The sequence below is a fragment of the Melozone crissalis genome, unplaced genomic scaffold, assembly GCF_028551555.1.
Source record: "Melozone crissalis strain CALT ecotype California unplaced genomic scaffold, PUWL_Pcris_2 ptg000026l_1, whole genome shotgun sequence".
NCBI classification, from domain to species: Eukaryota; Metazoa; Chordata; class Aves; order Passeriformes; family Passerellidae; genus Melozone; species Melozone crissalis.
Window position 1 is genome coordinate 4430187 of NW_026535804.1, and position 21122 is coordinate 4451308.

The 21122-nt window shown below is 43.9% G+C and overlaps 1 protein-coding gene across 1 annotated transcript; it reads right to left on the reverse strand.

Moving 5' to 3' along the window:
* ACOX1 (acyl-CoA oxidase 1) lies at positions 1 to 21111 on the reverse strand. Its single transcript, XM_054278905.1, has 14 exons — positions 20911 to 21111; positions 19772 to 19931; positions 11127 to 11287; positions 9341 to 9448; positions 8740 to 8859; positions 7431 to 7546; positions 7076 to 7245; positions 6611 to 6773; positions 5734 to 5924; positions 4991 to 5170; positions 4269 to 4374; positions 4040 to 4183; positions 3062 to 3268; positions 1 to 1728 (listed from the first exon to the last, which is right to left on the reverse strand). The coding sequence occupies exons 1-14, from the start codon at positions 21023 to 21025 to the stop codon at positions 1678 to 1680; spliced, it is 1992 nt and encodes a 663-aa protein (XP_054134880.1). The 5' UTR covers positions 21026 to 21111; the 3' UTR covers positions 1 to 1677.
* Positions 21112 to 21122: the final 11 nt, after the last annotated feature.

The window sequence follows — 21122 nt, forward strand, 5'->3', positions numbered from 1 at the left end:
CACATTTTTGTAATTTATTAGATCTGTACACAGCTAGTGCTGTTCTCATTAGCATATTTTTAACCTTTTAACCTCCATCCCCCCCTCCCCAGGCCAGCAGCCTGTTCCACTGGACACAGGGAAGGCAGAGCCCTCAGCCTCCTCTGGCATCCTGAACTTCCACAGGACCTGAAACACTCGGCAGCCAAAAGGCAAGTTTGATTAGTTTATTTAAAATTAAACATTTCTTTCTGTTTAGCTACTGCACGTGGAGCCAAACCTTGAGTCTGATCATTGTTAGTGCCAGAAAACTGATTCAAAATTAGACTAACAGAGCCCAAACCTGCAGAGAAGCAGCTTCTCAGGTGTTGCCTCAGAACTGCAGGATTTGGGTTCATGCTGAAGCTTTTAACAATTTTAAGCTCAGAGCTGCCCTTCTCTAGTGTGAAAAGGTTTTATGGTTACTGGACATGTTACTGGTGTGGAAAAGCAGCAATGATTTTGCTTGGTTGTAGTTGCTGCACTGATTTCCCTGGGCAGCAGGATGTTCTCCTCCAAGCTGATTTCTTCCTGTTCCATCAGACAGCAGCGTGCAAGGCCCAAGTCGGTATCAAAACAAAATTAAGCAAATCAGAGAAAGCTCCTTGGAAATGCATAGGCAGGAAAAATAATAAAAATCTGCACACTTCACTTGGGATTGTCATTTTCTTGACAAATGCCTTTAAAAAGCCAGGACAACATCCCAGAAAAATCAGAAGACCTGAGGACATTGGTCAAAACTGATTTCTGCCCTCCAATACTGGCTTCATCATTCCAGGTCAAATTTGCAGTTTTTACCACTACATGTGGTTTTTTCCCCACCAAATCAACATAAGTGACATTTGTAAAGTGCTTCAAGATAGTGCTTGAAAATGCTAAGAGTGAAAAGAGGGGCAGAACATCTGTTATCAGCACCCAGCTGATTACTGTGAGTTGGTTTTATCCTCAGAGCAGCATCACTATGTTCTCCTTTGACCTCCTATTAACCAAGAGCTGGCACAAAGGAAAAAGGAGTTTGTGCAGGGCAGTGAAAGAAGGAAAACAAAGGCAACACGAGGATTTCTTCAGGAAAGAGGCCTGAAGCAGAGCTCCAGAGAAGGATGGGTATTTACTTCCCAGATCCATCAGGAAAACACACAGACTCACATGCACAGAGCTCTGCAGGAGGCTTCACACAGCATAAACATAGGCCAAATGAGGAGAGAGGTGGGGCTAATTTAACAAAAAAAAAAAAAAAAGAAAAATTGAAAAATCAAGACACTGATGCTTTTTTTTGAGGGGAGGACATAACTGCTCACCAGAAGCTACTGCCTGAGGGCTGTCAACTATGTCATAGTGAAGCCCTGCCACCTTCTCCAGTTGACAGGAACTTCTCTCTAGTTAGCAGCTTCACAAAAACAATCCTTGTATAAATCCATAAAGCTTTCCCAGATTTTTAAAAGGTTAATTTTACCATTATAATTGCACTTTAAAAACAGGCATCAATCCCTATGCACTCTCCCCAAACACCTCCTCACCTAAAAGAGGAAAGAAAGGCTACAATTATTCACTGTCCTACAGCTACAGGATTCAAAGGTTTGATTTAGGTGCCTGAAGGAAGGATGCAAACACCCACTTTTCAGGGCAGGGCCAGAGTGCATTTTAAAAAACCTGCAGGCTTCACAGCTTGGCTTGCATTGGCTTCAGGTGCTTGTGGAAAGATTCATGAACCTGCAGGACAACAAGACAGAGGTTACAAGGTCAGGTTTGATCTTTGAAACAGTTTTACCTCCTCACATCTTGCAGTGTGTTTGTATACTAAGAATATTTGAATCAGAGGCACTTCAGAGATTTAAGAACAGCCAGATAACTTCTATATTTCAGGCTCTACGTGATAGAAAGCATGAGGATATAAAAAACAGCCTGCCCACTACCTTTCCTTTAAGAAAGAAATGCAAAATTTATATCCATACTATTGTTTGGCATTTTAATTACAAGAAAACTGGTCCAGGTTTCCTAAGGGGCTGTAATGAAGCTCCTAAGCCCCACTGGCTTCAGAAGTACAGAACACTGAGCAAACTGTGGGATTTAACTCCAGCTGCAGTCTCTGGCAGCCCATTGCAGGAGACACAGTCTGCCCTCATCAAATAAAGGCACCAGGAAACAGGATTTACTATTCTGGCTGATGGAGCAGGGACACTTCAGTTTATTTTAGCTCAGCTGCAGCTCCAATCCTAGGCCAGATATACAACATCTGACACCTAAATACTACAGGGTAACAGTTCATTTTCTCCTCCACTCACTGCTAGGGCCTGAAGAGTGGAAGATTATTACAGTGACTTGATGAGGTCTCAGGGGTGAGAGAAGTATGAGAATTTTGTTTGATGATCAGAAGGCTGGATTTATTGATATATGATATATAATACACTATTACTATACTAATAAGAATAAGGAGAGAAGTTGTAGAGGCTGCTAAGCTAAGAATAGAATAGAAAAGAATCTAAAAACAAGAGAGTTTTCTGTCACTGTGTTCTAGAGAGCTTGCCCTGTGATTGGCTCTTAATTGTACACATGGAACATGAACCAATCACAGGTGCATCTTATTGCATTCTACAGCAGCTGATAATCATTGTTTACATTTTCTTTCTGGGGCCTCAGTTTCCCAGAAGATGCACAAATCTCAAAGAAAGGATTTCTATGAAAAAATGTCTGCGACAGAAGATTTGCCAGAAAATGGGCAAGGCTTCCACAGCTACTGTCACTAAACAGAATTAACAGCAAGTGAGAATTGCTTTTGAATTCACTGAAATACTTCAGTTGTTTCTCTGTGGAGTGCACCATTTCCTCCCTCAACTGAGAAGCTCAGGAGATCCCACAGGGATGAATGCAAGGTACACCTGGGAGAGAAAACTACAGAGAGCAAACCGAAAGTAGATTGTTAGTTTTGCTTCATTACTACTTGTGACTTTTCTCCCCACTTCCATGAGATCACTGAGCAGAATTAACAACCCTAAACTGAGTTATTTCTTTGGCCATGTGAGAAGAAGAAGAGAGGTTTCTTTACCTGTGTTTTGTTCAGTGGGGATTTCTTTGCCCACTCAAACATGTTCTCGTAGACGTTGCCGTCGTAGCGGCCGAGCACAGAGCCCAGGTGGACATCATGGAAGTCAAAGGAGTCCACCAGTGCCACTGCATTGGGACGAATGGCAGCCAGGAGCTCCTTCACCTGCTGGTTCACCTGGCTTATCTGGGCACTGCTCAAGATACCAGCCTTGAGAGGGGAAACAAGGATTACACAAGTCACAGATCCTTCCCTTCCCCAAGGTCTCACACAGGTCAGCTTTCCCACACACAAAAATGCAGCAGTTCGGTTTTCTAAGTGATTAAATTGGCAATTTGCCACAGTGCACAAGCAGAAGGAGATGCCCTCCATACTGCCCAGCTATTAATCCTGGATGGGAGATTCACTCTGTGAGTACCTGTAAGTTAACTGTAGCAGCAAGTTTCCTTGGAGAATATGCATATTCATAAATTGTGCCTGACTTCAGGGAAATTTTTAGTAAGCAGCAAAGAGGAAAATGGGAAGACAAAACGTATCATGTCTGCCAGAAGAGCAAACAAAACACTGCTGCACAAATGCATTCTCAAACTGACAGAAGAACAGAAAAAAAGCAATGCCTGACAGTGTAAAGCCATTAACTGAAGGATGGGTTAGAATTTGGAGCACAAGATCCCCTTTCAGGGTTATTAGCTGTGAGACCATCTAACTGCAGCTCCTTTATTAATTCCTTGGTTTTTAACACACAGCAGCTGGCCAACAACTGGAAACCATTTTAGCTAAACCTTGGCACATGCCTGGTTTCCATTTATCACTAGGGAAACCTACAAGAGCCTTCCAGCAAGCTGGCACTGCTAATGACCCTCTGACAACCAACAGCCAAGAACTTACACCTCTAACATCCACACAGCTTGGCATTTAAAGCACATTTGCAAGCAGTGAACCTGGCTTCAGAGATCTGGAGTGCTGGAGGAAGGCACCAACCTGCAGGAAGTCTCCTGCGTTCCTGCTGATGCCGAACAGGGCGTAGAGGAGGCACAGCTCGGTCAGCACCGCGCGCACGGCGGCGTCACCCACCTCAGCCAGCTTGGCTGTGAACAGCTTCACCACCACATAGTGACAGTGGGCCTGCAGGAACCAAACAGGCTCAGTCAGGGACACAGAAACATCAGCAGCTCTCACAGCATGTTTCTTGAGCAGGCACATCACTGACCTCTGATGCCCGCACAAGATCAACAGAAGTTCTGTTCCAGGCATCCTCCTTGCTCTTTCTGTGGGCCAGCTCAGCTTGCAGATTCTTTGCTGCAGATTCTACAAGCCTGTTTTACATGAGGAAGAAAAACAGTTTCAATAATAACACCACATTAACAGGATGACATACACTGAATTCACACATGTCAGTCATGGCACATGAGCTCAGAATTTTTCTCATGTGCTGTGAATGAAGACAGTGACTGGAGTGACAAGTTGTGCTTCTATAACACCAGTAATCACTGCTGCAGCTACAATACAGCTACAGAGGGGTAAGAGGACTTCTGACAGCACACATGTAGTGCTTCAATACCTACTCACAAACAGGTGTCTGTTCTACTCTCCCACTTCCCTCACAATGAACTTTAATATCAGGACTGTTTCTCTCCAGAGAGATCTCTGAGTAGTTTGGTATTTGTAAGTTTGAATATACTTTACACATAAATAAGAAAAAGACACATCACAAAGGACTGAGGAGCAGAGTAACCAGGCTATGGGCAGGCTGTGAGCAACCTCAAAGCCCTTAACCCTGACCCCAACCCAGTAAAGTGCGTCACTTCCTGAAAGCAACACACAGATCAAAGCTTTGCCAGCCACACCTCGAGAACCCAGCACAAACAGGGCAGTGCATCACCACCACCTCACCCAGTTTTTCTTGGCTCAGCCCAGTCAGTGTGAGCTCACCGGGCAGCACGTGACTTGTAGGCCTCCACCAAACTGGAGGGGTCGTTGATCCTCACGGTGACAGTCCTGGCAGCCACGTGCTGGGGCTGGATGCGCTGCCTGGAGAGGTCGTTCAGGTAGGACACCATGCCACTGACCTGCTGGCCAGAGGTCACCTGGGTGTAGCTTTTCATAAGGAACCTGAAAAGAGAGACAGCAGATGGCAGCAGCTCTTACTCATGAGCTGTTTGAATGGACAAAAGTCATCTCACTGAGGCTCAGGCCAGAAAGTTTATCTGTCAAAAATGGGGCAGGGGACAGAAACATGACACCACTTTTGTGCTAATACAGACACTTCTGCTCATTACTTTGTCACCAAATTCACTGTAAATAAAAGACTCCTCAACACCAATTTAGTGTTAAGATTTATTACAGGTGTCTGGTTGCATGGGGATAACTCCTACTTGTGTGCATGTGATTTTTTACAAGTGTGTTGCTTACATACAGTCACTACATGCATATTGTAATTAACTCATTACCATAAAACCTTCCCCACGTTCCCAGACTGAGTTCTTGTTTTGGCTATAGCTGCATTCCTAAGCCAGGTGTCTCCCCCTTATCTCCCAAGTGTCCTTGCTGGGATTCTGTTTCTCTGACCAAAGTTACACAGACATAGCAAAAATCCAATTAACCCTTTTGGTACCAACTCCAGCCACAAGGACCATGAAGAGAGGCTGGAACATGCCTGTGCAGAGCTCCCCTACCTGGCAGTCTGCAGCATCATGACAGTGTTCTCCCCCTCGTAGGTGCAGGACGGGGTGAAGGTGACATAGATGTCAGGAATGCCACTGCAGCGGGAGTAGCCGTGCCCGCCGCACGCCATCCGACACTCCTCGATGCCAGCATTGGCAGTCCAGGAGGTGAACGCCTTCAGCCCCGCTGTCAGGGCGTGCAGCTGAGGGGAAACAGCAAAGCCAGCTTCATTTTCCACTCTTAGCTTGCACACATACATGTTAAGGACTCCCAGAAAAAGAAAAGTGGAGTCAACACCATTCCTGTGCTGTTCCACAGGTTTTTGTTTTCCTTGAAGGAAGTCTTTCCTGAGCCAAATATTTATATGAAAACCCTTGTACATGGAAAGACTTATTTTAAGTCTTTAAGCCTTCTGCCCCTACACATTTTATGTACAAGACTGTTTTCAACTGCCCATTGTCACAAACCCCTATAGAAAATTAACATTTTACAATCCTAACCCCTCAGTATAGTACTGACACTTTGATCAACACACTTGTTCTATCCTAGGCACCTGGAAGAACAATGAAGAAGTTACAGCACAAGCACAAGACCAAGGCTTAACTCCCAAACAGTACTCCATCATTCCTGGAAATGCACCTTTTGAATAAAAATATATTCCCAGTAGCTTTCTCACTGTGCATCACTCCCTGTTTTTTATAAAGTGCTAAATTAATAGAGCAAATAAATGTCACCAGCATATTCTGGACTGGGGGGCTTCTGAAACTACAGAAGTAGAAGACATCTCATGAGTGAAAGCCAAAAAGGTTCGATGACTCTTTTTCCAAGCTGTGAAGAAACCTCACACAAATTCAACCAACACACACTGGTTTCCAGAGGACACAGTACCTCTGGCAGCTCACTGAGGTCCCCCTTGCTGATGTCCCCATTGATACGATGATAGGTGTCCTTTATGTAGGCTCCCACAAAATGGAAGGCGTATGCTGTTGCCAGGAGAGGAAAGAGTTTGTATTGCTGGGTCTGATAATCCAGGATCTGGGGTTCTGGTTCCCTGGAGCAAAACACAGATGAGTCAGCATGTCAGTGGTAGCAGCCTGCTGCAGAAATCCCATTTAGCCCTACTCTAACTAAGTTCACCATCCATATCAAGCCAGACTCTCTAACACCATCCAGCAAAAGCCTCTGGGCAGGGGAGGACATTCCAAGAATGAAAGATTATGCACTCCCCAGGACAAACACTGTTTTGAAACCATACTGAGTGCCAAAGCAAGTATCAGCCACAGCCCCCATTCCTCCCAGTAGTTCAGAATTTTCCCTCAGCAGTTTGGGCTGCTCTGGGTCTCCTGCCCTCACCCTGGCTTCAGCTCAGACTGGTGTCTGACGGCGCTGTAGCGGATGGCGATGGTGCAGGCCCGGGACAGCGAGCGAGCAGAGTCACCCACGATGAGGGAACGGATGAACACCATGGTCCCATAGGTCAGCTTGTCACTCACTGGTTTCACATAGGTGCCATCTGGTTCAACCTGCCAAAAAATAAAAGATTAAAAAAAATACAGCCTGGTGATTTGTGAAGTTTCCTTCCTTTTACATGTTCACACTCAAAACTCATCAAGCAGCCACCCACAATCCTTTTAGTGCAGTACCCAAGCTCACAGGAGCATTCAGCAGGCCCACTTCTAACAGCAGATGCTGAAGCTCGCTGCTTTACCTGGGCATATTTCATCAGCATGTTCTCCCGAGGAATTCGGAAGTTGTCCATTTTCAGGTAGCCATTATCCATTTCATCATAGCCAAACTTGGGGCCAATGTCACCCACTGTGATGCCTGTCACAGACAAAGCCACTTGCATTAAGAAATAAACACCAAACAGCACACAAGAGGTTCAACCCTTCTCCAATAAGGAGATTGGTTAGTTTTCTAGCAAGTCCTAGCAGTCTTATGAGTAAGAGTTAACAGGAACCTTAATCTCTTTGATGGAAAAGTGGTATCCTGGTTTTGGCTGAGATAGAGTGACATTATCTTCCCAGTTGCTGGTACAGTGCTGTGTTCTGGATTTAGCACAAGAACAATGTTGATAACACACTGTTGGTTCAGTTGTGGCTGAGTAGCATTCGCATCAGAGCAAGGACCTCTCAATTTCCACACTGCCCCAACAGTGTGAGGCTGGGGGGGACACAAGAAGCTGGCAGGTGACACAGCCAGGACAGCTGATGCCAGCTGGACAAAGGGATATCCCCCACCATGTGGCATCATGCTCAACAATAAAAATGGGTGAAGCCAGCTGGGGGGAATGACAGCTCTCTGCTCAGGGACTGGCTTGGCATCAGTCAGCTGCTGCTGAGCAATCACACAGTGATCACCTGCTCTGCATGTTCTACTATTAATATTATTGTTGTTGTTGTTACTGTTATTATTGTTGATTTCCCTTCCTTTTCTGTCCTATTAAATTGTCTTTATCTCAGCCTACAACTTCTACGTTTTTCACAACTCTTTCCCCCATCCCTCTGTGTGGAGGGATGTATGTGTTTAGCTGCCTGATGAGTTGAACCACAACAACTGGATATCAAAACATGGGAATCTCCATAACTTCCATGCAGCCCTACTATCCACTCACTGCATGAGCTGTCTATAAAGTTCATCCAGCTAAAGAGTGATGAAAGCTCTTCTTCCCCTATCAGAAAGCAGGACTGTGGAATGCATAGCTGGGACACACTGGGACAGAATCAAATCCCAAACTAAACTTCACTGGGGCAGAATCAAATCCCAAATTAAACTTCACTGGGGCAGAATCAAATCCCAAACTAAACTTCACATTGAAGGTCTGGTAGGAAAGATGGTTTAGTGGTAGTTCAGTTGTAAGAAAGACTCATTTAAGCCCTGTGACCTACCAGCTGAATTCAGCTAACGAAATAAGCCACGGACTTTAACAAACACAGCAGGAAGTTTAACAAACACTGTATACAGTGAGAGAGAAAGAGATGTTATCTGTAATGCACTCCCTGAGTGTGAATCTGTACCTGGCAGAGGTTCATGTGTGCCCAGCTGCCTGATGGGGACAATGAAGGCGTGCAGGCCTTTGCACTGGCCCTGGGTGTAGAGCTGAGCCAGGACGATGGCGTGGTTCGACGTCTTCCCAACTGCAACGGGAGCAGGACTCAGCACAGAAACACAGGCAGACACACTCACACACTGAGTCTCTCTTCTGAGATAACCTCATTACATCATGCTCTAGGAAACCAGATTGACTCCACTGGATGCCACCCCAATTGTACAGATCCATGACAAAATGTTGCTCAAGTCAATGGAAGTTGAACAACACAATTTTCTTGACTATAAAACACTGAGTCCTTAGCACATCCATCAGTGAAGCTGAAGAACTATAAATAAATTGATACAAGAATCAAAAATTACACCAAATCCACAGTGTGAATGGTTCTGAACAACAGTCCAGAGCACACAATGTTTAGCAGGCTCTGATAAGTCTGCTTGTTATGCACGAGTGACTGGATTTCAGCCAACTCTTTGGATCAACTTTCAGCTATCACTCTGCAGATATAACACACACAGCATCACCTCCCTGACTTTCTCCATACACCTTCCAGATTTAGACACACTTACGTCCACCTGGCCACCACTTAATGGAGGTGACAGTGGGGCTGTTGAGGATGAACTCCTGTGTGGAGGGGTCATAAGTGGCTGTTGTTTCCAGGCCCCTGAGATGAGTCCCTGGAAAGAAGCAAACACATTGTTTTGGCAGGAAGTCAGTCACAAAACAGAGAAAAGGACAGAACTGGGCAATGGAAAGTGGAACTCCAGTAGTAATGTTTGAATTTTAATTTTGTTTTTAGGCTATATGTATAAAAAGCTAAATAGCAACAAATTAAGGAAGAACAAGTGAGGGTCAGACCATATTCTGGGACCGCCAATTCTCAGAAAACATTGATTTTTTTCCCCAGTGGTCTAAGACTGGTTTTCCAAGCACCTCCAATCTGACACCTTTTTGCTATCACACACCAGAAGCCCTTTCTCATTCAAAATGTTCCACAGGAACACAATCACCTGAATTTCACTAAAATGCAAAATAAAACCATCCAGTTCTCAGCCACAAGACGAAAAAAACAGTGCCCATCCCCTCCCCATTCCCTCATCAAGCCTACATTCTCCTCACTTGATGGAGCTGATCTCCCAGAAGAGACCATCCACAGCTCCAAAAGCACAAGTAATGGCATGTGTATGCCAGGTGCTGATGCAGGTAGATGAAGAGACTACATAAAGATGGAGATAATTCCAGGAACAGTCTTTGTCTTCTGCCCTCAATGCTTCACTTCCCACACACCTCTCTCAGAGCAGTGGCACTGCCCCTGAATGCTTTAAAAGCTCCCAAAATCCCCAGGCCTACTTGCTCAAACCAGACAAGCAGTGAACACTCCTGAGAGTCTGGACTGGCAGGGCAGGACAAGAGCTCCAGCAGGAAAAAGGAGATCACCTTGCAGCAGCCACGTTCCCAAAGCATGGAGGTAATGGCACATTTCCACAGGCAGCTCAACACAGACTCACTCTGCTGGCAAAGGATCTTCAAACCTCACTAGTTCCAAGAGATTCTCCTCAGACTTGCAGTTACTTTATGCTTCACACAGTCTCTACATTTCCCTTCAACACAAAGGTGAATCCTGCTCATTTTTAGAAAATAATTCTCATCTGCAACTCTGAGGTGACCAAAATTAAAGTTTCCCAAGGCAGAATATCCTCCCTTTGAAACTTGAATTAGAAGTGTTGCAATCACAATACTGCTGGAGTTATCAAAATCCATTTCAAAGCTTGAAAGCGAAGGAACAGCAATGAAAAACAAAGTCAACGTGAGACAGAGAACTCAAAAAGCCCAACACATTTCACAGTCAGTTAAAAAGAACACATGGGAGTGAACTAAGGGGAAAAAGCTCCCCACAGAACATGAGCATTGGAACCAAGGTTAATCCTGAGGTGAACAAGCAACTCTTAATTTTTTGGCATCTCTTTCACCACCTCAAAGCTCTGTCCTTTTGTCTTTACACTGAACTTTATTAGAGCAAAGCAGAACTCCAATGGAAAGAACAGCAAGGGTAAAATGAACAGATGCCACCAAACTGCCAGCACCAGTGATGGGCAGCAATGACACTGGTTTGAATGGCACAAGGAGCCATTCCTTACAGAGCTACACACATCCAACCCTCCCTTCAGAGGAAGAAGGAAGCAGCACATGGCATAATGCTCTATTAACCCTTGCAGAGGCTCTCCACCTTTCCCTAGAACCACAGCAGGCTGTGTAAAACTGTGGGACACACACACACACACTGCTCTAGCAGGCACAGGAATCCTCTGCACACAAAGGCATTGTCAGAAAGAGCATTTACTGAGGGTACTGTACCATGGCCCATCTCAGTCTGGGCATAAGTGCCAATGATCTCCAGGTTCCAGGCAGGCATGAAGAAGCGATCCTGCTGCTCTGGGGTGGCCTGGGTGAGGAGAGTGGGGAGGAACATGCCCAGGTGAAGGTCCAGGGGCTCAGGCCGTCCGCGGTGAACAAAGCTGTGAAGAATTGTCACGGGATGGGAGCGTGAAGGGAATGTTATGGGAGGGAAGCAAGCATGAGGATTCATGGTGGAGATTCAGGAAGAGACAAAAAGAAAAAAAAAATGATTCATGTGTCAATCAGAATTCAGCAAGTGTATTTCAGAGAGCCAGAGCACTGTCCTTTTCTCAGGCTGAGTAATAAGAAATTGCACTCACTTTGAAATAAACATGCTGCAAGGCATTTCCCTGTAATCTTGCAGAAAGTGCATCTGCAACACTCCCCTATTTATGATGCACTATGATTGATTAAAAAAAAGGATGAATCCAAACCAAAAGATGGACCAGACCTTCTGGTTTGAACATCAGAGCATCCCTAACTTCAACGGGCTGAGGCAGTCAGCTGAGAATGTCAGTTTGTTGGAGATGTGATGTGGCTGAATGCAGTGTGCTTTCAACCAAATACAGAAAGTCCACCTTTTTTTGTTTGTTTGTTTTTGTTTGGTTTTTGTTTTTGTGGTTTTTTGTTTGCCTGTTTTGACATGTTTTGAAAGTAGAACCCTGTGGAAGTCCCAGTTTATTCAGCTAAACAAGTTGGATTTTCAACAAATGTTACTTTTTAAAAAAAGACAAATCCTAACTGACTGTACTATTTACTCTGATTTTTAAAAATGAAATATCAGACACAATTAGTGCACATGGCATTTCAAATCAACTCCCTCCAACTTCAGCTATTTTAAAGAACTTTCTTAAAAGGACAGTGCTCTGTAAGTGTAAGTCAAAGTTACACATGAACAACTTGGGAAGAAAGCCAACATTTTTCAATTTGTAAATCACCAGCTCAAATTATCTCCAATTAAACATACTGCAGTAGAATTACTTTTTCTCCATGTTCTGTCAAGCACCACTGTCAGGTAATTAAGTGGTCTATTAAGCTTTTCAATAAAAATAATTAATTAATCATTCAATCTTAAAATATTGGCAGCTTTGAGTATTAAAATGGTGGTGATAGATTGAGGACAAGTACCTTCATCTGGCTCCTTTATGTATGAAATAAATTTAATTTTACTTTAACAGGAATATATATATATTTAAATTATATGCATTATATAAGAGCACTGGTCTGAGCTTGGCTCAAACTCATCTGATATTCTTAGCAAAGTGATAACAATGCATCCTTGGGTCCTCTAAATACACATTAATATGAACTGGTTCTGTCCCTAGGCCTTCCTGAGAACTGCTTTTTTATATTCTCAGACTCCTATAAATAAATTCAACTATCTAATAAACCCAGCAGCATGGTTTTCTAAGCTTTCTGACTGCACAGTGACTGATGGCCTACCGGGAATACCAGATTTTAAGTGAGTCCAGTACTGGTGAGAAGTACTGAACAGCTACAGCTGACAGCCAAAGAGTGACAAAAAAAAAAAAAAAAAAAAGAAAAAAAGAAAATCCCTTATTTATCAGCAGTAGCTATAAACCAGATAGAAACAGCACAGGATTTTCACTTGTTTCATTTTCTGCCCTGTGCTATTTGTGTTTTTTCTTTCTTTGTTTTTTTTTTTTGAGAGACAAAGAGACTTCTTCACTATGAAAGAGGTTAAAATCAACACAGGCTATCACACATATAGTCACCAAGAGAAAACTGAGTAACTACCCATCCAGGCCAGAGTTCAATTCAATAATCCTGAGGTCTGCTTCCCCATCACCAGATTTTAAACATCAGGATTAAATTAAGCAAAGCTCAGTGACAATTACTGCAGCAGCTTCACTGATGGAATATCAGCTACTCAACATTCACAGCAGGAATGCCAGATGTTTGCATTTTTTAATTATTCAGCATAGAAGGCATATCTATTTCACTGTATTCCATTTAGTGTCAAAATACCAATTTAACCATGAAACAACATGAGAACTACAAGGAAATCAACCATCACCAGGCAAGAAAGTGCAATGATTTAATGTGAAATCAGAAGTAAAACCAATCACTGCAGTGTGGATGTGACTGATTTCAAGCAGCTGGTGTGAGAAAGCAAATAAGGCCAGCAGGCCCTGATTGTTGCCATTCAGTTCTCTCTCAGCTTCTGGGGTTCAGCTGGGTTTGTTGAGCAGGACAGAGGACAGGGTTCTTCCACTGAGTCTTCCACAAATGTTTCAGCAGCTGTAACTGAGCAACCAGGCAGCTGCCATTGTGCCATTGCCATCCAGCAGTGTCCAGACTTGACACTTCAGACTTTCCCACTTCAGATGCCAGCACAAGCACTGGAGTCTCTGTTTGTTAACTATTCTTGCTGGTACTTAACAGCCATAATTCCAGGTTCTGGGCCAAGAGACTGTTTTTTGATCCATTAAATGTTTTCCCATTTGAAGCAGTGAAAGTTGCTTTCAACAGCAGCAGGAATAGGATGGTTTTTTTCTTTGTACACAAGACCTTGCCAGGAAGCTGTACATCTGGAAGAGAAGTGCCTGGGGCAAAGCATACCTGACTTTCAACCAGAACTCACAATCTCACCGTGCTCCACTGCCCCTGCAGGAATGCTCCTGACCTGTTTGTGCAGGCCAGCCATGCACTGAGGGCTCTGGCATAAACATCCCAAAGTCAGGCAAAAGCAAAAACCACAGCACTGTTCATTGACACAGTCAACTGGCTCAAGTGAAATTCAGATTCTCGGGGCTTAGAACAACCTCCTCATTTCAAAACAAAGGTAACAACTACCCATGCAGAGATCAGCTAAGAGGTGCATTCTGGAAAAGACCAAAAGGAATCCTGGCATTGTCAGGATGTGAAATGAGGCGGCTGCCTGGCTACAGACATCAACCATTAGCTGAGGAATTTTACCTTTCCCCTTTTGGACTGACCCAGGGAAGATGAAGAATTACCCAGTGGAGTTAGAGCAGAGGTTACCCAGTGATCCCTGCAGGGAACTAACCATGTCCCATCTCGGTTTGGGCGTAGGTGCCAATTATCTTGACTCCACGGACCAGGGGCAGCCACTTCTCCTTCTGAGCAGCAGACGTTTGGGTCTCTATGGTTTTGTGAAACATGCTGAAGTGGAGACCCAAAGGTTCAGGAAAATTGCCCAAGCATGTTCTACAGGAGAGAAATAGAGGGATCTGGATCTCAGTCTTACTGTTAGCATGAACCTGAAAGGCTTTTCCCCAATTGGAGCATAAGATAAATAATCTCTGCCTCATTCAACCTTTTTTTTTTTTTTGTCCCACAAGCAACCTCCAAATGTGGAGGCATCAGAAGCAATGCTAATGGGGAATCAGATGGTATTTTCTTCACCCCATGAATCCTGCTGTTGCTATGTAACTGGAAAAAATATTATTCTACAAAGGTTCATGAGGAACTTGAAACTAAGGACATGAAAACCAAAATATTTTCCCCTCCATCTCTCAGGCTTTGTGGGAATAAATCCCACTGCTGCTGGTAGCCTACAAGTAGGGTATTATTAGTTAGAAGAAATATGTATTAAAAATGAAAAGGTTTCTTTGATGACTGAGCTCTTTTTGGACCAGCTCTGTATTGCCTGCAGCTGCTTCTATCAGTTGTGAGATCTGGAACTCACCTTCAATTAAAATTACCATTACAGTCTAGTGCTGGAGGGAATGGAAAGAAAAATCAGGCATTTTGGGAGAGCTTCACCAAAGCAGAAGTTATTTCATGAAAGAAAACTGTAATCATCTAGTAGCCACAATGCCAGGCAAAGCACATTCTCAATTAAAACATCTTCCCTTCAGCAGCTTGAACAGTTTCTTCGTCTTCAATCTACTGTACACAAATGTTTATTCCATCTAAACTTAAAGATAAAGGAGTTAAAAATGAGCCCTCTGCATAAATACCATAGGGGATGTTCTGCACACAGCTTGTCCATACAGCAGCATTTGTGACTGACATTTTGCACCACGCAGAGAGTAAATAATTGATAATTCAACAGCAGGTCCTGTACAGGCTGTGAAAACCAACCTTAGAGTGAGAGACAAAGCACCACTGGACTGCACATTGCCTGTTTTAAATGAACAAGACTAAATGAGCCATGGATTTTTCCAGGAGCAAAACTATTGTAATCAAGTAATCTAATGCTGGTGATTAAACTGTGCTTTAAGCTGGTGTGGGTGCAGGTACAGTGTCTGAAGTTCCTGGAGCTGAGGCACACAGTTCTTTCACCAAAAATACTCTTGCCTACAGCAGCAGTTACCAAAGCTGATGTTTTCAGGGTGACCAAGGGCTTAAAAATACTGCAAGGACATCAAGACAGAACTTTTTAACACTCTTGTGGTTTTCTAAGTAGGTCATTCTTTTAGCCCAGGACCTACAGAGCAACAGCAGCACCCTTTTCTCCCTCACTGCCTGCAGCACAATTATTGTGCACCTACTCCCTGGGCCCAAAAAGGACAAATCTGCAGGGAGAAAATGAGTGCTGACCTTGAAACATGAAGTTTCAAGGCTTGGGAAGAGCTTGAATGGGTCTTTGCATATTTTCAGCACTCATTGAAAGATCTTGAGAAAAATGTGCAGCTCATGCTTTGCTGTTAGAAAAAATCAGGTCAGACACTGCTTCTTTGAAAGTAATGCTCCAGGAAACATCTCAGAAATCTTCTGAAAGGTCACACCAGCAACTTTCACTGCCTGTGAGGAAGTTTAATCAGAAGTGCCAGATATCTAATGATTGCTATTACCTTCTCTGACAGGAGGAAGACAACAGACATTCTGCAAGTGGATGCTTTAACAGCCCTGTGTCATGGTCATGATGTTTCTGTAGCAAATTGTGCAGGGTTTTAACAGCTTCTTGCATTAACTAAGCTGAAAATTAAATTACAGCAGAAACTGTTCTTCTCTGCATACTCCACACTGAAGACTTAGGATTTCCTTAATGTGCCTTTTAACACCTTGAATGACAATGAGAGAGAATCCTGTTTTCCTCAAACACAGGGCAAACAGAAGAGGTACCAGCTGTGAAGGGAGGAACAACAGCTTTTCTTCCCTTCTGTTTCTTTCTCTGAACTCTCTACTGCTTTCCATTAAAATTTCATCACTCCCAGCACCTGGATTGGCTGTTCTCCAATTCTGCTCTCTGCACTGTGCAACAGTTCAATGACTCTGCTCCAAGACTGATGGTGGCAGTGACCACCTGATCAATGCCCAGCTGCTCTGAGGTCACCCTTGCTACAACAACCAGTGTCACAATGAGCCTGCAGCTCCAAATGCAATTCTGGGAGAAGGTAGTGTAGTAAAATGTGCTTTGGCAATAGAGACCTTCCCAGATTCCACAGCAACCAGTGCCACCCACACAGCAAAAGGCACTCATGTGACAGGTGTGTCACTGGCTCAAGACAGAGGATGCCAGAAGCAAAGCTGTGTGTTCAGAGGCTCCAAAGCCACAGGAAGAGCTGCAAAGCCATCCTCAGGCTGCAGAACTGGGTCACAGAACAGGGGCATTTACTTTACATCAGTCTGTGTGCAAACTTTGCTGCTTTGGGCAGTTCTTGAAGTTACTCTTTCAAGGATGAGCATGAAGGATCATCCTAGGGGAGAAGGAGCAAGAGCTGTGTTTGAGCTGTGCTAACTGGGCTTCAGAGCTGGGCTAACAACTGCTCTGGCAATAAACTCCTGCTCCAGCTCTATCAAAGTAAGATTAAGCCAGACTCATTCACTCTGCATTAATTTAGTAGTGCCCATAGTAGAGTTTTTCTGCTTTGGTTTGCTCAAAGGTCCTAATTTAGAGATGTAAGAACAAATTCCAGCAGGGAAAGTGCACATTCATGCAATGCTTATGAACACAGGAATCATCTGGTGACCAGCAGCTCTCAGATCTTCTCTTCTTCCGTGACCCAGTTTGTCTCAACTGCTTTTCACTTCTTTGTTTAATCCCATTTTCCTCAATGAAAGTTAATTAAAGTTGGAGGTGAATTAAAACTGAGCAGCTCTCTCTCTTCCAAGAGCGTTGGAGCATTACACCAGAAACATTTCCCATTTTTCATGCTGACTTACATTTTGCAGCAGTTAGACTGTAAAAGAAATCTGAAATATTGGCATTTTTTGGCTGATGGCCTTCAAAGCTGTAGTCACAACAGCTGCAACTGCAGTGTTGACACAGAAGAATTACTACATGAAAAGCAATTAAGTATATTTAATAGATCCTCTTATGATTTGGAGTCCAACAAAGCCCTTTGGAAAGAGGAAGGAGGAGCATTCACTTGAACATGTCACAGCAGCAGCAGCAATTGTTTAAGTATATCTTCAGGGCAGTGAAGGAAGCAGCATTTCTCCTCACCTACTCATAAATCAAGCTATAAAGTTGGTGAGTCATGTGCAAAGCTACCTAGAGGTGTTCTGGCACTTCAGGAAAGCTACAGGAAAAAAATTCTTTAAAATTGCATATGTAAATCTGTCCCTGCCTTTTGGGGATAACTGACCAAATTTCTTAAGTTTCCATAAATAGAAATGTCAATCCCAATAAATACAACTTGACATCTGAATCAAGGATGTCAGTCTATTTCATAAACTTCTTTTGAGGCATGTTGCAACACCATAACCATTCAGTTTTCAGTTTGGAAAAATGAATAAGCCCAAACCACTTTCTCCAGGTCACCTTTTGCACTAATGAAGTAATTTCCAGTTAGCACCAATCAGCATGTTTGGATATGGGAGAGAAATATACATAATTTTGTCAGTTGGGTGCAGTTTCACTAAATCTAAAAAATCTTTACCACTCAGCAGGTGGGAAAGTGGGGACTGATGTTAAAATGCAAATGAAAGCAAAGGATGAAAAAAGAATCCTTTCATTTAATCAATTTTTTAAGCAGCAGCAAGCCCACATCCTCCCTTGCCAACACCAGAGATTATAGTAAAGAAGTCATTTCAGAATATCAATAGTGTACAGTTCTTAGTGCAAACACTTCACCTGTAGGCAGGAAGTTTATGCACTGCTTTTCATTCTGTTACACATTATTACAGAAGAAATATGGTATATAAAATAAATAAAAAAAAAGGCAAATACAATCAGTCTGCAGTAACTGCAATTATATTTTGAAATCCTGAATGGTGGCAATTAGATTTTATCTTGGAAAAAAGTAAGCCTTTTTTATTGTTTCTGTTGGCTTTGGACTGTGAATTCTGACTAGTCACACCTGACCATTTATGCCATGTTAGATATGGAGGTACTAGTTGGTATCTAGTTGGTATGAAATATTTATTACACTTTCATTCACTTAGGAATTGCTGAATCCAAAGTAAGCTTATGGAAAGACAAAACTAGAATCTCTCATTTGACTACTTCAGAAAAGTCTGTTTTCATATAATATTGTCACTTAATAATGGTACAAAAAGACAGAAAATTTGTTAAAATATTCCATCTGATAGATTGGATAGACTTTGCTGAATTTTCTCTGTAGAAACAAATAAATAAATGAAGAAACTTCCCCATCACTTTCAATAAACCCTGTGTTGGAAAAAAAATTATTAACTTTGGCTGTGCAGCACCTGAATAATCTCTACTGTCACTGAGCTTGTTCCCTGTTATCACTGTCCACCAATGATGATTTTTAAATTATTTACATTACTCCCATGAGAACTTTCATGACACAGGTCAGTGCAGACCATTTTCTCTGAAAGTAAAACCACAGTGGACAAGATAACTTCATTTTCCTAGTGCCAGGGGTCATGCCCTGGGGCCCATGACAGCTTTTCCACAAAACCAGTCACAGGGGGCTTGTGGCTCATTATTTAATCTGCCAGAGGATATATCCATGGGATTATGAGAGATTTCTAGATCTGTGTAACTTCTCTGTTATCACTTTCTGTTTGATTAAATCAGAAAGAGTTTAACAGAATTAAGGGAAGAAATACATCAAGATCAGGAACTGAGTTCTAATTTCTTCTGGAAGGAATGAAAACTCACATGTAAAGGCAATCTTATTTTCATTAACTTGATCCAAAGGTGGTACTATCAGATAAACCAAAGGTCAGGTACAACAAAAAGCCTCTGGGTCAAAGAGAACCTCTGGAGCTTAGAGGAGGGAGCCAGAGCAGACAGTGAACACAAGAACTTATAAACCATCTTGGAATCGTTTCAAGTATCTCTGCAATGTGACTTTATTGGGTCTAAGTGCAAAGTGAAGTAATCAGCTTTTAGAGATTTCATTAGAAGCTGCAAACTCATCAGATCTATTCAGATTCAAAGTAATTCAGTATAATTTTTTATTCCTTTCAGGAAAAAAAAAAATCTGACTTCAAGTTCTGTTTTTTAGTTTCTGCACCACACAGACAGAAGAGCATATCATTGTTAATGTTGCATTTCTCTTAAAAAAAAAACCCTAAGAAAACACAACATTAAGGAATTCAGGGTTTCATCTGAAATTCACTGAAGCCAGACTCGAGTGGGCTTTTATACAGGTCTTGAGCTTCCTTTAGACGACAAACACAGGAAAAAAGCACAACCCTAGCATCCTTGGTGATGACTGAAGTACAAGAAGCAAACTCTGGATCTTTTTAGGTACCTTTTAAACCAGTAGATCTCCTCGGGATCTGCAATTCCATATTCCCTTAGCTTCATCACCATCAAGGAGCTTTTCCTGATGGCTTGCTCATAGCGCTGGCTACGGGACAGGAAATTCAAATCCTCGTGCTGGAAGTCGGGGTCATTAAGAACTAAGGCCTCTGGCGACAGAACAGGAGAGGAAAACAAACTCAGTTTCCACAAACCTCAGCAGGGAGTGAGCAACGACCCAGCATTTTACCTGCTCTACCTCAAGGCATGGGTATCAAAAAATTGTGAATAAATGAGAGGTTAACGAAATGAGAATGAAATCAAAGCTCTTTGAGAGCTGCTGGCAGTCCCATTCCACACATAAACCCCATTCACAGTTCAAAGCTCTCTGGACTTGGCAGGAGGGCAATTCACTGATGTAAGACCAGCGGGGCCCTCAGCAACAGCCCCAGAGGCTCAGGCAGCCCTGTGAACTCTGAACCCCACGCAGCTCCAGCAGAAGGGCAATAATAACAGGAATAACAGGGGTTATTATCCCCCCTGTGCCAACTGGAAAACAAGGTGCCCAGAGAGCACAGACTTTCTGTGTCCCCCGCTTTGGCAGCGAAGTTTCACAACAACTCTGACAGTCCCAGCCCAGGGAAGAGCCTGGAAGTAGCTCATTAATCTCTCATAACCACATCGCGCCGGCTGACAAACAGATGACATTTGTACTGTTGGGCAAGAGCATGCTAGGAAGGAAAAAGGAGGGGACGGAGCCCATGGGAAGCGGCCTCTGAGCCTCTGGAGGAAGGGGAAACAGAGCAGTAAAAGGACACCGCTCTATCAGGGCCACCCTATGTCCTTTCTGAGGAGGAGGGGGACCAGGGACGTAACGCAGCTCCTGTTCCTCTCTAACCCCCCCTTTACGCTGTCCCTGCACCTGCCAACCCTCTCCTCACAGCTTTCTCCCCTCCTTGGCGTCTCCCCTCTCCACAAAAGCTCCTCCACACCCTCTCCCGCCCCACGACCCCCTCACAACTCCGTGGCTCCTCACCCCGCTATCCCCGCCCTGTATCCCGCTCTCCCTGGGTCTCCCCACTCCGCATCCCCTCCGAGCCCTGACCGGGGCTGTCTCTCCCGGTGCCCGCGGCCCGGGCCCTCCCTCACCGATCTCCTTGCGGCGGCGGGTGCGCTCAGGGCCGCCGTCTAGGATGTGGGTGAGCAGCTCGGGCTGGAAGGTGGCGGCGGCGCGCTCCCTCCGCAGGTCCGCGTTCACCGACATCGCGGCGGCTGCGGCGGCGGCTGTGCCCGATCCCGATCTCAATCCCAGCCCCGATCCCGATCCCGAGTCCTTCCCGTCCCCCCTGCGCCGGCCCCGC